The 11,742-nt window shown below is 47.2% G+C and overlaps 1 protein-coding gene across 2 annotated transcripts in view; it reads right to left on the bottom strand.

The window, feature by feature from the left end:
- The window catches only part of Usp10 (ubiquitin specific peptidase 10), a 52,414-nt gene extending 41,247 nt beyond the window's left edge, over positions 1-11,167 (bottom strand). For both annotated transcript variants that reach the window (XM_021654467.2, XM_021654466.2), the window contains exon 1: positions 10,599-11,167. In XM_021654467.2, coding sequence (XP_021510142.1) covers positions 10,599-10,619 — 21 coding nt within the window. In that variant the 5' untranslated portion in view covers positions 10,620-11,167. The remainder of the gene's footprint in view (positions 1-10,598) is intronic.
- Between the last annotated feature and the right edge of the window lie 575 nt (positions 11,168-11,742).

The following is an 11,742-nucleotide window of genomic DNA, read 5'->3' on the forward strand; positions in this document are numbered from 1 at the left end:
AAGAGAAAGTGCATCTTAAAAACAGAGCTGGAAGTGGTGGTGTACCCCTTTGATCCTAGTAGAGGCAGGAGGATCTCTGTGCATCGTCAATACAGTTCCAGTACAGCCTGGACTACACAGAGACCCTCTCTCAAAAAAAATTTTTTTTATTTTAAAAAAGGAAAGGGCAGATATGGTGACACATTTGGGAAGTGAGACAGTAGGATTTGGAGTTCAAGGTCAGCCTGAGCTATGACCTATCTCAACAAAATCATGGAGCTGAGGATGTAGCCCAGTAAAGTAGAGAGACTTTGCATAACATTCAGGAAGTCCTGAGTTCCACCCTTAGCACTACAGAACAGGACTTGGCTGCCCATACCAGCACTACTGGTCAAAAACTCAAGGTCATTCTCAGGCACAGTTCAAAGCTACCTGGGCTACCTCAAAAGCAAAAACCAACCGAGGTACCCACAGCAGAAACAGAGAAAGTGTGTACAAACACAGTGAACATCCTTCAGCCACGAGGAAGAACAAAACTATGTCACTTGCAGGGAAATGGACGCTACTGGAGACCATATAAAGCCAATCTCAGAAAGACAAACACCACACATTCTCGCTCACTGGTGGACCCTAGCATTACAGATACAGGATGGAAGAAGAAAAACTAGAAAACAAGGCACCTAATGGGAAGGCAAAGGAGAAGGGGAGGCAGTGGGAGCCAAAGAGATAGGCTCAGCACATATTATCCACTTGAAAAAAAAAAGGCTTTATATAACTCTGTATAATAAAAATATTTAAAGACCAATCTTGGACTAGATAGTTCAGTGTTTAAAATAGCACTTGTTGTCTTTGCAAAGGACCTAAGTTCAATTTCCACCACCTACATGGCAGCTCACACCTTTCCATAATTCCAGTTCCAAGGGATCTAAAGCCCTCCATGGGGATTGGGCACATACATACATGTGGGCAAACATACACATACATATACACACACACACACACACACACACACACACACATCTAAAAGAAAATCTTCAAAACATATTCCTGAACCCTAATCAGTCCATCAAGACAGTAACCACCCCATTCATCTACCACATTTCCTTCACTTATACACACAATCCACTTGGCAGGCCAAGTCCTTCCAATGAGCTCAGCAAAGGGCCTGCATGAGCTCAATGCTTCTGGGGGAATGCAGGGCAGAGAGGAATCATAGTCCATAGGGTCTACAGAGCTAGAGGTACATGTATCCATTTTCTCCACACACAGCACCAGCCATTGGCTTCCAACCAGCCACTGCTAACACACAGTGCATGGACTGCAACTCAAACTCAGGAATGGAGCTAGCCAAATCTGGAGAAAACAGTTTTAAGATTCAAAATGTCAGATGCTGAAGACATAATATGCTGGAGCAGGAGAAGCCCGTCAGGAAGTGAAGAGGAACCAGAAGCATCAACCTGTAAAAATCCAGAGACAACATCCCAGACCAGGAGCTACCCAGGCTCTACGACTCTCCCTCAAGGCTTTGTGCAATTCCAGAGTGATTCCAGCCCAGTGGCTTCAAATTCAAGCAGTCATGTTCAGTTAACACGGTGTCAGAGGTCCTAACACAGGATCTGAAGCAGCCATGGCTCTGGAGGACACCTATGATTATAACAAATGAACCCCAACAAAGACAGAGTAAAGAAAACAAACCTGGTTAAATGTTTGCCAAAGGATATCAGTCACATAATGACCCACAAATAAAACTGAGATTCTACTCTGGAGATCCAACATACAGACAGACCTTCAATGGCAACACTACAAGCTCCTCCAGGCCAGTTCCTCTACTGCTAAGTGGGCAGGAGCACTGAGGGGACAAGCCTGTGTTTTTATACCCACCCTAGACTGCAGGCATTGAAACAGGATGGTGGCACTCAGCTCTAATCCTAGCACATGAGACGAAAGCAGGTGCGTGTGTGTGTGTGTGTGTGTGTGTGTGTGTGTGTGTGTTCCTTTTCCAGAGAGTTTCTCTGTGTAGCCCTGTCTATCCTGGAACTCACTCTATAGACCAGGCTGTCCTTGAACTCACAGAGATCCACCTGCCTCTGCCTCCAGAGTGCTAGGATTAGATTAGCCACACCACCACTGTGTGGCTTTGCATCTCTGTGAGCTTAAGGCCAGCCCAGTCTACAAAGTGACTTCTAGGGTAGCCAGGGCTACACAGTGGGGACAGAAGCCCTAGTTTTGCATTTTATTAGAGTCAGGAGTAAATGTACCAGTCTGGAAAAAAAGTTGAGACTTGGATGGTAAGGAGTGTTTTATTTATCTGACCACTGCAGGACACTGGTAGAGAGAAAGGAAGATGACAGTAGAGAAGACAGAAACACTTCGAGTTAAGAGACTGGAGATGGATCATCAGGTGAGAGCAACTGCTGCTTTCCCAGACTGCCAGGGCTCCATTCCCAGGACCCATAGGTAGCTCACGACTGCCTGTAGCTCAGTCCCACGCTACCTCCCTCTTCTGGCCTCCACCAGCACATATGCACAGATATACGTGTAAGCAAAACCATAAATATAAAGGAAAAATGTTTAAAACAATGTTTAAGAAACAACTTAGATTAACTAGCAGAGTGTTCTCTAGTCACTCAGGCAGATGACTTACCACTCTTTCCAAACCATAACCATGAAGGGTTTGTCCTCCAGGACCCCCTAGGAGAGGTACTAGACCAACAAGAACGGAAAATCGCCTCTTTTATAGTATAAAAAAAGCTGGAGCACAGAGCTACAGTTAAGAGTGGAACATGTGGCTGGAGAAATGGCTTAGCCACTAAGAACACTGGCTACTTTTCCAGTAGACTCAGCTTCAATTCCCAGCACCCACACGGTGGCTCACAACTATCTGTAACTCCAGTTCCTAGAGATCAACCGCACACTCGCATGTGTACACACACACACACACACAAGGAGTGTGCCCACGGAGTGTGGCAGCTCCAGTCGCTGACCCCTGTGTTTAGGCAACAAAGCGCCTTCCAAATCCATTGAGTTACCCAGGCTGCCAACTCAGAGACAACAAAACAAAAAAAGGTCTAACCAAAAACATTCAGATGACAAAGTGAAGAATCAAGGAGACTTTTATTTTAACTTTAAATTTCCCATATCCTTTGCAGGAGATAAATAGCTTAGAAAATCACATGTCTTTGTTATCAAAACATACCCCACACATTAATCACACCTGCAAGCATGCCCAGCTCTGTCCTGTCCATTCCTTCATTCTAACTTTCATTTGAGAAACTCTATAAACATCCCTCTGTGGACATCAGGCCCTGGCCTAACACCCTCTATAAAAACAATTCCACAAAGTAGAAAAACTCAGTGGTCCCTAAACACTGTCTTATCAGCCCCCTGACCTACAGCCCTAGCCCTGCCTCTCTTCTATGATGTGTGTGGGATGGTGATAATAGTATGTGACAACTGACACAGGACACATAGACCCAGGTAGGGACCACACAAACCACGGTGTCCAGCCACTGCAATGTCTCATCAAAGCTAAGTATTATACTGTAAACTCTTTCCTAGCCGATGATCACACCTACCCAAGAAGCCTATTTTGGGTCTTAAATAGAAATGGGCTTAGCACCTACCTAAAGAAAATCATTATTTAAAATACCAAGATGTCTTTACTGTCTTGATTTTGTTGTGATTCTAAAACTACTTTTTTGTTTGTTTTGGTTTTTGTCTTTAGAGACAGGATTTCTCTGTGTTGCCTTGGCTGTTCTGGACTTGCTTTGTAGACTGAGCCAGCCTTGAACTCAAAGATCTGCCTGCCTCTGCCTCCCCTGGGTGCTGGGTTTATAAGGGTATACCACCACACCCAGCTCTAAAACTACTCTGAAAGAGGAAAAAAAAAAAAAAAACAAACAGCCAGATACGATGATACATTACTTTAATCTCAGCACTTTGGAGGAAGAAGCAGATGGATCTCTGTGGAGTTCGCGGCCAGCACGGTCTACAGAGTGAGTTCCAGGGCAGCCAGGGCTATACAGAGAAACCCTGTCTTGGGGGGAGAGCTGACCCCACAGAGTTATCCTCTGGCTTCCACACACAACCAACCCCAACACACCTCACACATGTAAGATGAAGACCTGAAGAAGTAAAGCCCTAGCTTTACTTCTCCTGAGATAAGCTGCCTAATGCAGCAGACAAAAAGAAAGAAATGCTAGAAAGCCTTTTGACAGCTGCTAGAATACCAATAAATCCATAAGCTAACAGGTTGACAACACTCAGATGAAAGTGATGGAGCCAAAGAGGATGGCTTCCATCCCAGCAGGGGCACTAGTGTGTTAGTGCAAGAGCTCGGCAGTGCATCCACAGATCCTTTGCAAACGGTGATTGCAGGTTTTCTAATGGATTCCATTAAATGCTCTTTGGCAGTCTAGGTGACAAGGTCCATGGCTTGCAAAATGTAATCCCTATTAATTCAGCCTTATTCTGTGTATGTTAAGACATAAATATGAATTTTGCAGGGCATGGTGTACACCTCTGATCACAGCACTCAGGAGGACAAGTTCCTAGCCAGCAGCTGTGCCACAGCAAGACCTTAGGCTTCCAAATTCTGTCTCTGTGAGTGAACACTGAACCGTACCAACCATGTGCCACCCAACTAAAAGCCCCAAGTAAGGACTCAGGGTCCTTACACTCCTCAGCAGGCACTCCTCACCAGGCAGCGTCTTCCACCCCAGCCAGGTCACCCACCCAAACTGGCCTACAGCATGGCTAATGTTGCAGGCTATTGTTTTTGAAACAGGGTTTCTCTGCGTAAAGGCTTTGGCTGTCCTGGATCTCTTGTAGACCAAGATGGCCTAATTCAAAAAGATCCACCTGCTCTGCCTCCTGAGCGCTAGGATTAAAGGCATGCGCTAGCACAGCCCAGCTAGTTTTTTGTGGAGCACTTAGATGGCAACTGGTGTATGCACAAAGCTCTGGATTGGGTCTCCAGAATCACATAAACCACACGACAGCACACTTCTGTGATCTCAGCACTGGAAAGATAGAAATAGTAAGTTCAAAAGTCATCCCTGCCTATGTAGCAAGGTCGGAGACAACCCTAGCTACATTTAAAGTCATGCACACAAGCATGCACACTCACAAACTCTGCAGAAAAAAAAAAACAACGGTGTCTGCAGCCAATACACAGAAAAAAATAATAGTAACGGGAGGAGGGGTGTTGTGAGAGAAGGTTTCTCTGTGTAGCCCTGGCTGTCCCGAAACTGTAGACAGGCTGGCCTTGAACTCAGAGATTTGCCTACTTCTGCCTTCTGAGCACTGGGATTAAAGATGTGCACCACCATTGCCAAGCAAAGGAAAGTTTTAAAAAAGCATTTTGAAGCCAGGTAATGACCTTTGGGGTGTGTAAAAGACTATCTGGGCTAGCTTTATCAAGCCAGCCTAACTGGAACAAGAGTTTTGGCTTCAGTGAGAAACCCCACCTCAGGGGACTGAGGCAGAGAAGCACCCAGGTGTCATTCTCCAGTCTCCCCATGCACATATGCGTGCAGCTACCTACACACTGGGGAGCAGCCCCATTCCCATGTGCTCCTGTGCATACTCTCAACTCCCCTGTAAGCTCCAGAAAGAGGTTCTTGAGTCTTCTGACAGCAGTCCCACCCTGCACCCGTCTGTCCCAGCAGCTCGCCTGCCCCGTTCCCAGAAGAGTAACTGAGGAGAGGCACAGTAGGTGTGAGAGGGGCAGGGCAGGGGTGCACAGCTTTTCATTTCCCCCTAGGTTTTCAGATGACAGCAGCATCAAGCCTGAGTTTCCAATACTAACAAAATAACCAACGCTTGAGCAGCTACAATCTGAAGAGCCAGACTCACTATAAAACACATTTTTCTTATGAAAAAAATTAAAAAAAACACATTTTTCTGATCTTTGAAACAAATACATAAACTTGCCATGTGGGCTACCTTTATGTTCTAATTTATGTTCATTTTGTTTTTTTTTTTCTTCAGACAGGATTTTGCTATGTAGCCCTGACTACACAGATAGAGGATAGAGGAAAAGAAAGCAAATTTAAAAAAAAAAAATGCAACGCAGAGAGGGAAAGAAGCAGTTCTACCAGGAACAGTAATAGACAGGTTGCAGAGAGAGAACTCAGCTGAAGACCAAATGAGCCAGAGAAGGAGCCAGGAAATTAGAGCAGATTGCTGGACTTAGTTTGAGGCCAAGTAGAGAGCAATTCAGGGGCCAAGAGAAAAGCCAGACTGAATAAGTCAGCTGGGCCAAAACAGTTGAGTTGAACCAGCCAGCCCAGAGCTTAATAAAAACAAGACCTTTTCTTTTCTTTTCTTTTCTTTTCTTTTCTTTTCTTTTCTTTGGGGAGGGGAGGGGTTGAGGCAGAGTTTCTCTGTGTAGCCTGGACTGTCCTGGTCTGTGCAGACCATGTTGGCCTCAAAAAACTCACAGCAATCCACCTGCCTCTGCTTCCCTAGTACTGGGATTAAGGCGTGTACCACCATCACCTGGCTACTTTTTTCTTCTTCTTTCTGTCTTTAATTTTATGAATGTGTTTTGTGTGCATTCAGTGCCTGAGAATGCCAGAAAAAGGTGCCAAATATCCTGGGACTGGAGTTCCAGACAAGCCACCATGTGGGATCAAACCCAGCTTCTCTGCAAGAGCAGCAAGTGCTCTTATCCACAGAAGCATCTCTCCAGCCCCCAACACTAGTTCTTAATCCAGCCTGCTGGGACAGGATGGTCACACAGGGCCTTTTGAGAGATCACTTCCACAGACAGAAAAACTGCAGTCCAAGCACATGCAAGTCTTAGAAATGAATAGTTCCCTGCTGAAGTGGCACTAAGAGACAAACGACACTAATCCAACATCCCGTGGCCAGCAAATTCCACTGCAGATGCATGTGTCTGCTCTGTGACGGTGACTTCATGTGTGCCAGTCAACTGCAATGCTCTACCCTAATGACAACTCAAAAGCAAGCTCTGCTAACCATTTCCTGAACTTTGGTAAATTATCAATGAGAAGTGTCTCCCAGCCCCATCTAGTGCACCCTGAAAACCTGATCCATTGCTCGGAAGTACTTTTAATTTGCAAAACTATAATGACTTGATACACCTCATCCCAATGAAGATGACCGCTTTTCCCTATTCTTGAAAATCTAACCTGCATGAGGCAGTCACCAAATTACGGCATGTCTTTGTCCTTTCAATTTTCCTGTGTGCACTACTGTTCAAATCACTCTCTTACACAATTAATTTAAACTAGAATACCTACTGTACTGTAAACCTTAGAGAAGAGTCCAGAATCCAGTCTGTCCACTGACTGTCCACTGACTTTGGGTGCTGAGTTCCCAACAGGTAAGCTGAAAGAACAGGAGGGTGAGTCCCTAAATACGGTAATAAACACTCAGAGGACTACCTGCTCCTATTCTTCACATTAAATATACAGTCTTAAGAGTTGACTGAAATGTTTTACTGTTGTTATGCACAAAAAAATATCTCCAAATATCCCACAGCTACTTTAAAACTGTTGTTTACTTCAGTCCCATAAGCCCTATAAGATTCTGATCTTGCAGCAGGCTAAGGTCGCTCAGGAGACTGAGGCAGGAATTCTAATAGTAGGAAGTCTGAGACTGCCAAGTAGGGGCTACATACTGAAACACTGTCCCCAAAAATGATCTTTTTTAAAGAATTGCCCTAACCTAGCCATCAGTTACAAGTGTACTTCCAAACAGTATAACACTATGCCATGTGCTTAAAAAAAAAAATCGAACAAAAATCCCAGCATGTAAAACTGTGGGGGTCTGTGTAAAGGACAACAGAAACCAGCAACAGCATGCTATCCACCTGGGTACAGAAACAACACTGCAGCCTCAAAACCAACTTTCCTTTAAGTATAAGGCAGGCTGGTTGCTTCAAATTAATCTGCTCAGCTCACTGCGCCAGTTCTGACAGCACAGATGCCAGATCCACTTCCACCTCAGGTGAGAACATCTCTAAACTGGTTCAGCTGGTGGACAGGAAAACACCCCACACCCAGAGTGTTTCCAAGTTCACCGCTCTCCTGCACTCCACAAAACAGGGTTCAAGCGCACAGTCCAAAACATAGAAAAGCTACAATCTATATGAAAGAGTTAACCTGTAACCTCTGCAAGTCCCCTGACAACTGAACCTTAACTGTTAACTTGTGACTGTTACTTCAACAAAAACCTAAAGTTATGGAGGCCCTGAAATCCCAGTCCCTGAGAGCCTGGGGCAAGAAAACTGAGCCTAAAGCTAACCTGGACTTCACAGTGACCCTGTCTCCAAAAACAAATCCAAGCAAAGTCAAACATCAACCACTACGAACACCACGGCACATGGTGAGCTGCTGGCATTTCATGAATAAATGAACAAAGTGTTAAAATACTCAGAACTCAAGCCAGATCCAGGAATGAAATCCTGTCTTCTTTCTTCTTTCTGTGTGTGCTTATCTCTAATGTGTGAGGGAGAGACAGAGACAGACAGAGAAACTGCCTCTCATAACCTAGTTGGCCTAAAACTTACTGGGTAGCCTGGGTTTGATCTTGGACTCCTGATCCTCCTGCCTCCAGCCTCTCCCATGCCAGGGTTACAGGTATGCTCCGCCTTGCACAACTATTTCACTACTAAAATAAAACAGGACTCAAACTATCGCTTTGCCCCATTCTATCACTACAATGCCCAAGGCACTGCTAATTAGTCTGACTTCTGAAGATGTGCACATGCTATCATGTCCTGCAAAACACAGATGCCAGGACAATGGACCCAAGTGAAATTACAAAGAATCACTAGCACTTTTATCAACTTGATATTGTTACTGGTGATTGAGAACACGAATTACGCTTAAGCACGTTTTCTTCATCTGAAAGCCACACACAAAAAATAGCATTTACATTACAGCTCAGTTCAGAATGAAACCTACAGACCAAAAAGAAAACAAGGTAGCCAACCAGGTTTTTTGTTTGTTTGTTTGTTTGTTTGTTTGTTTGAGACAATGTTTATCTATGTACCTCTAGCTGTCATTATGTAGACCAGGCTGGCCTCAATTTCACAGCGATCTGCCTGCCTCTACCTCCCTTGTGCTGGGATTAAAGGCGTATTTGAATTAAGCAAGAGGCTAAAATCTCCGAGGAGGGGCTGGACAGCCAGCTCAAAGAGGTTGCTCTTGCAACGGATCATACGGAGGCTGACAACCATTCAAATTCCAGTTCCAGGAGATCCAATGTCCTTTTTCTCATTTCAATGGTACCAGGAACACACATACATGAAGCAACGCATTCATTCACATAAAACTTAAAAAATAAAAGTCTGAATAGAGCCAGCTGTGGCGGTAAATACCCCGAATCCCTGGCACCTTGGAGGCAGAGGCAGGCAGCTGTCTAAATTCCAAGCCAGGCAAGGCTGTATAATAAAGAATGAAGACATATCTAAAACGTTAAAAAAAATAAAAAAAAACTAATAAAAAAAGTTAGAAGCACATTTGTCCAAAAAACACATTCAACAGTTATGAATTGCCTTTCTATTTCACTACACCAAACACAAAAGTAAATTTACAAAAGGAGGGGAAAGGTCAAACAGGCAAAGTTCTGACTTGATCTATGAAACACCTAATAGGACGGCAGTTTCTCCTAGGATCAAACCTTTCATTAAAAGGGGTTTCGAGGTTTAAATCCCACATCATACCTTCATTGCAACCGTTATTAAAACAATCGTTCAAAAGCACGTGGTGACTCATGTCTGCAGCAACCCATGAGGTTGAGACAGAAACCTCAAGTTAGAGACCAGCCTGGACTACAGAGAAAGACTCTGCCCCAAAATAAAAAATGGTCTAACCAGATCGACCTCGCCTGCCTGTATACACACGCACCCACCATCCTCAGAAAGGCAGTGAGTTTACTCCCCACCAGTTTCCCAAGAGTCACTTTATTTCTCAGTCTGGCAGGAAAATATCAGAGAGGATTATAAAAGGAGACAATTTCTAGTCTAGGGCTGTGACCTCAACAAACGCATGGTTGAAAACAGCCCAGAGAAGCAGCACCAAATGGCAGCACGTGCTGACTTCTCACTTCTCCTAAGTGCGTCTCATCAGGAGCTCTGCGGGAGCAGCTCCGGCACCGTGGAAGACGCAGAAGGCGCTCCGGCCTGCGGGGGCCCGACCCAGCCCGGGCTGGGACGCCTCCTTGCAAGAGGTGTCAGTCCCCGGCCGAGACAGTGTGCCCCCCTAGTGGTTCCCAGTTTCCTTTGCTACAGAGTCCATGAGGCAAGGGCTGGGTCCCCGCGGCGCCACAGCGCACCAGCCACGCGAGCCGCTGGGCCGGAGCGTCGCCCGGGACTCGGCGGCTGCCGGCCCGGCACGCGGAGGCCTTCCCTGCGGCCTCGAGGGCTCTCGGGCTGGCTCGGGCGCTCTCGGGGCGCCTCGGGCACTCTCGGGGCAGTTCGGGAGGCGTCGGACGCTGGGAAGCACGGCGCTAAGGGGCGCGGCGCGGGCCTAGGCCGGCAGCGTGCCGGCGCCTCCCCCACCGCCCGCCCGGCGCGCACTTCGCGCCCGCCGCCCCGAGGCAGTCCAGAGGCCCAGACCTCCCGACCTGGACGCAGCCCGCGCTACCTGAGGATTGTGGAGGGCCATGGCGACCCGTCTCAATGAGGCTCGGCGCTGCTCCGGCTCCTCACGCCGCGTCCCCCGTCGCCGCCATCTTCTCGCCGCACAGACACACTCGCATCGGCCGCCGCGCCTGCGCACTGGCTGCGCCGCGGGAGAGCGGGCGGCGTTCTGCGCCTGCGCGCGACAGGTGGGCGTGCGTCCCGGCTGGCGACCCGTCCGCCCGCAAAGCGCGGAGGGCGGCCGCTCCCGGCAAGGCCGTGCGGATGCAGCTGACCACGCACCCCGGGGCTGCTAGGTGGTGTCCGGGCCTCGTGTCTGCGCAGTGGCCGCCTGAGATCGGCCCTGGGACCTCCAGTGTAGAGCCCCACGAATCCTTTGCCTTATGGAGCGCGCCCTTCTGACCGTTCATTCATTCATTCCTTCACTCTTCACTTCCTCCACTTGCTTTGCCTGGCAATGGGGGGATGGGAGAGGAAGGGCAATTGTTTTCCGCTCGTACGACATAGGAATATGTGGGCCAGTGAGATGACTCAGCGAGTAAAGGAGCACGCCTCTTTTACCCTTGACGACCTGAGTTCCATCCTCCGATCCACGTGGCGGAAAGGGAACACCAGCTCCACCGAGTTGTCCTCTGACATACAGCAGGGCACACACAAAATTAATTGATTTTAAAAAGGACTTGTTGCTCCAGGATTGTTCGTCTGTGACCTCAGCACATAGGCGGCAGAAGCAGGATCATCCATGAATTGCAGACCAGGCCTCATAGAGCTACATGTGACTGTCTTGGGGAGGGAAGGGTGGGGACGACGGCCACATAAAAAACAAAATCATATGGAGGTCTTAGCACATTCTGCAAAGGGTAAACATTCAGTAGATGTTGCTTATAGCTCACACACGGGTGCGTATATGCAGGACAGCTGTTGACTTACCCATATACACAAGAAACCCTTGTTAAGCCTCCTATCCGACCACACACTCCCAGCTCACCGGCCTACCATCCCCATTCTGTGTAGCTTCAGAAAAGTTTCGAGACAGTGTTTCACTGTGTATCCCTGGCTGTCCTGGACTCACTTTGTAGACTAGGTTGGCCTTGAACTCACAGAGATCTACCTGCCTCTGCCCTCCAGAGTGCTGGTATTAATAGGTC

The sequence above is a fragment of the Meriones unguiculatus genome, chromosome 10 (assembly GCF_030254825.1).
Source record: "Meriones unguiculatus strain TT.TT164.6M chromosome 10, Bangor_MerUng_6.1, whole genome shotgun sequence".
NCBI lineage: Eukaryota > Metazoa > Chordata > Mammalia > Rodentia > Muridae > Meriones > Meriones unguiculatus.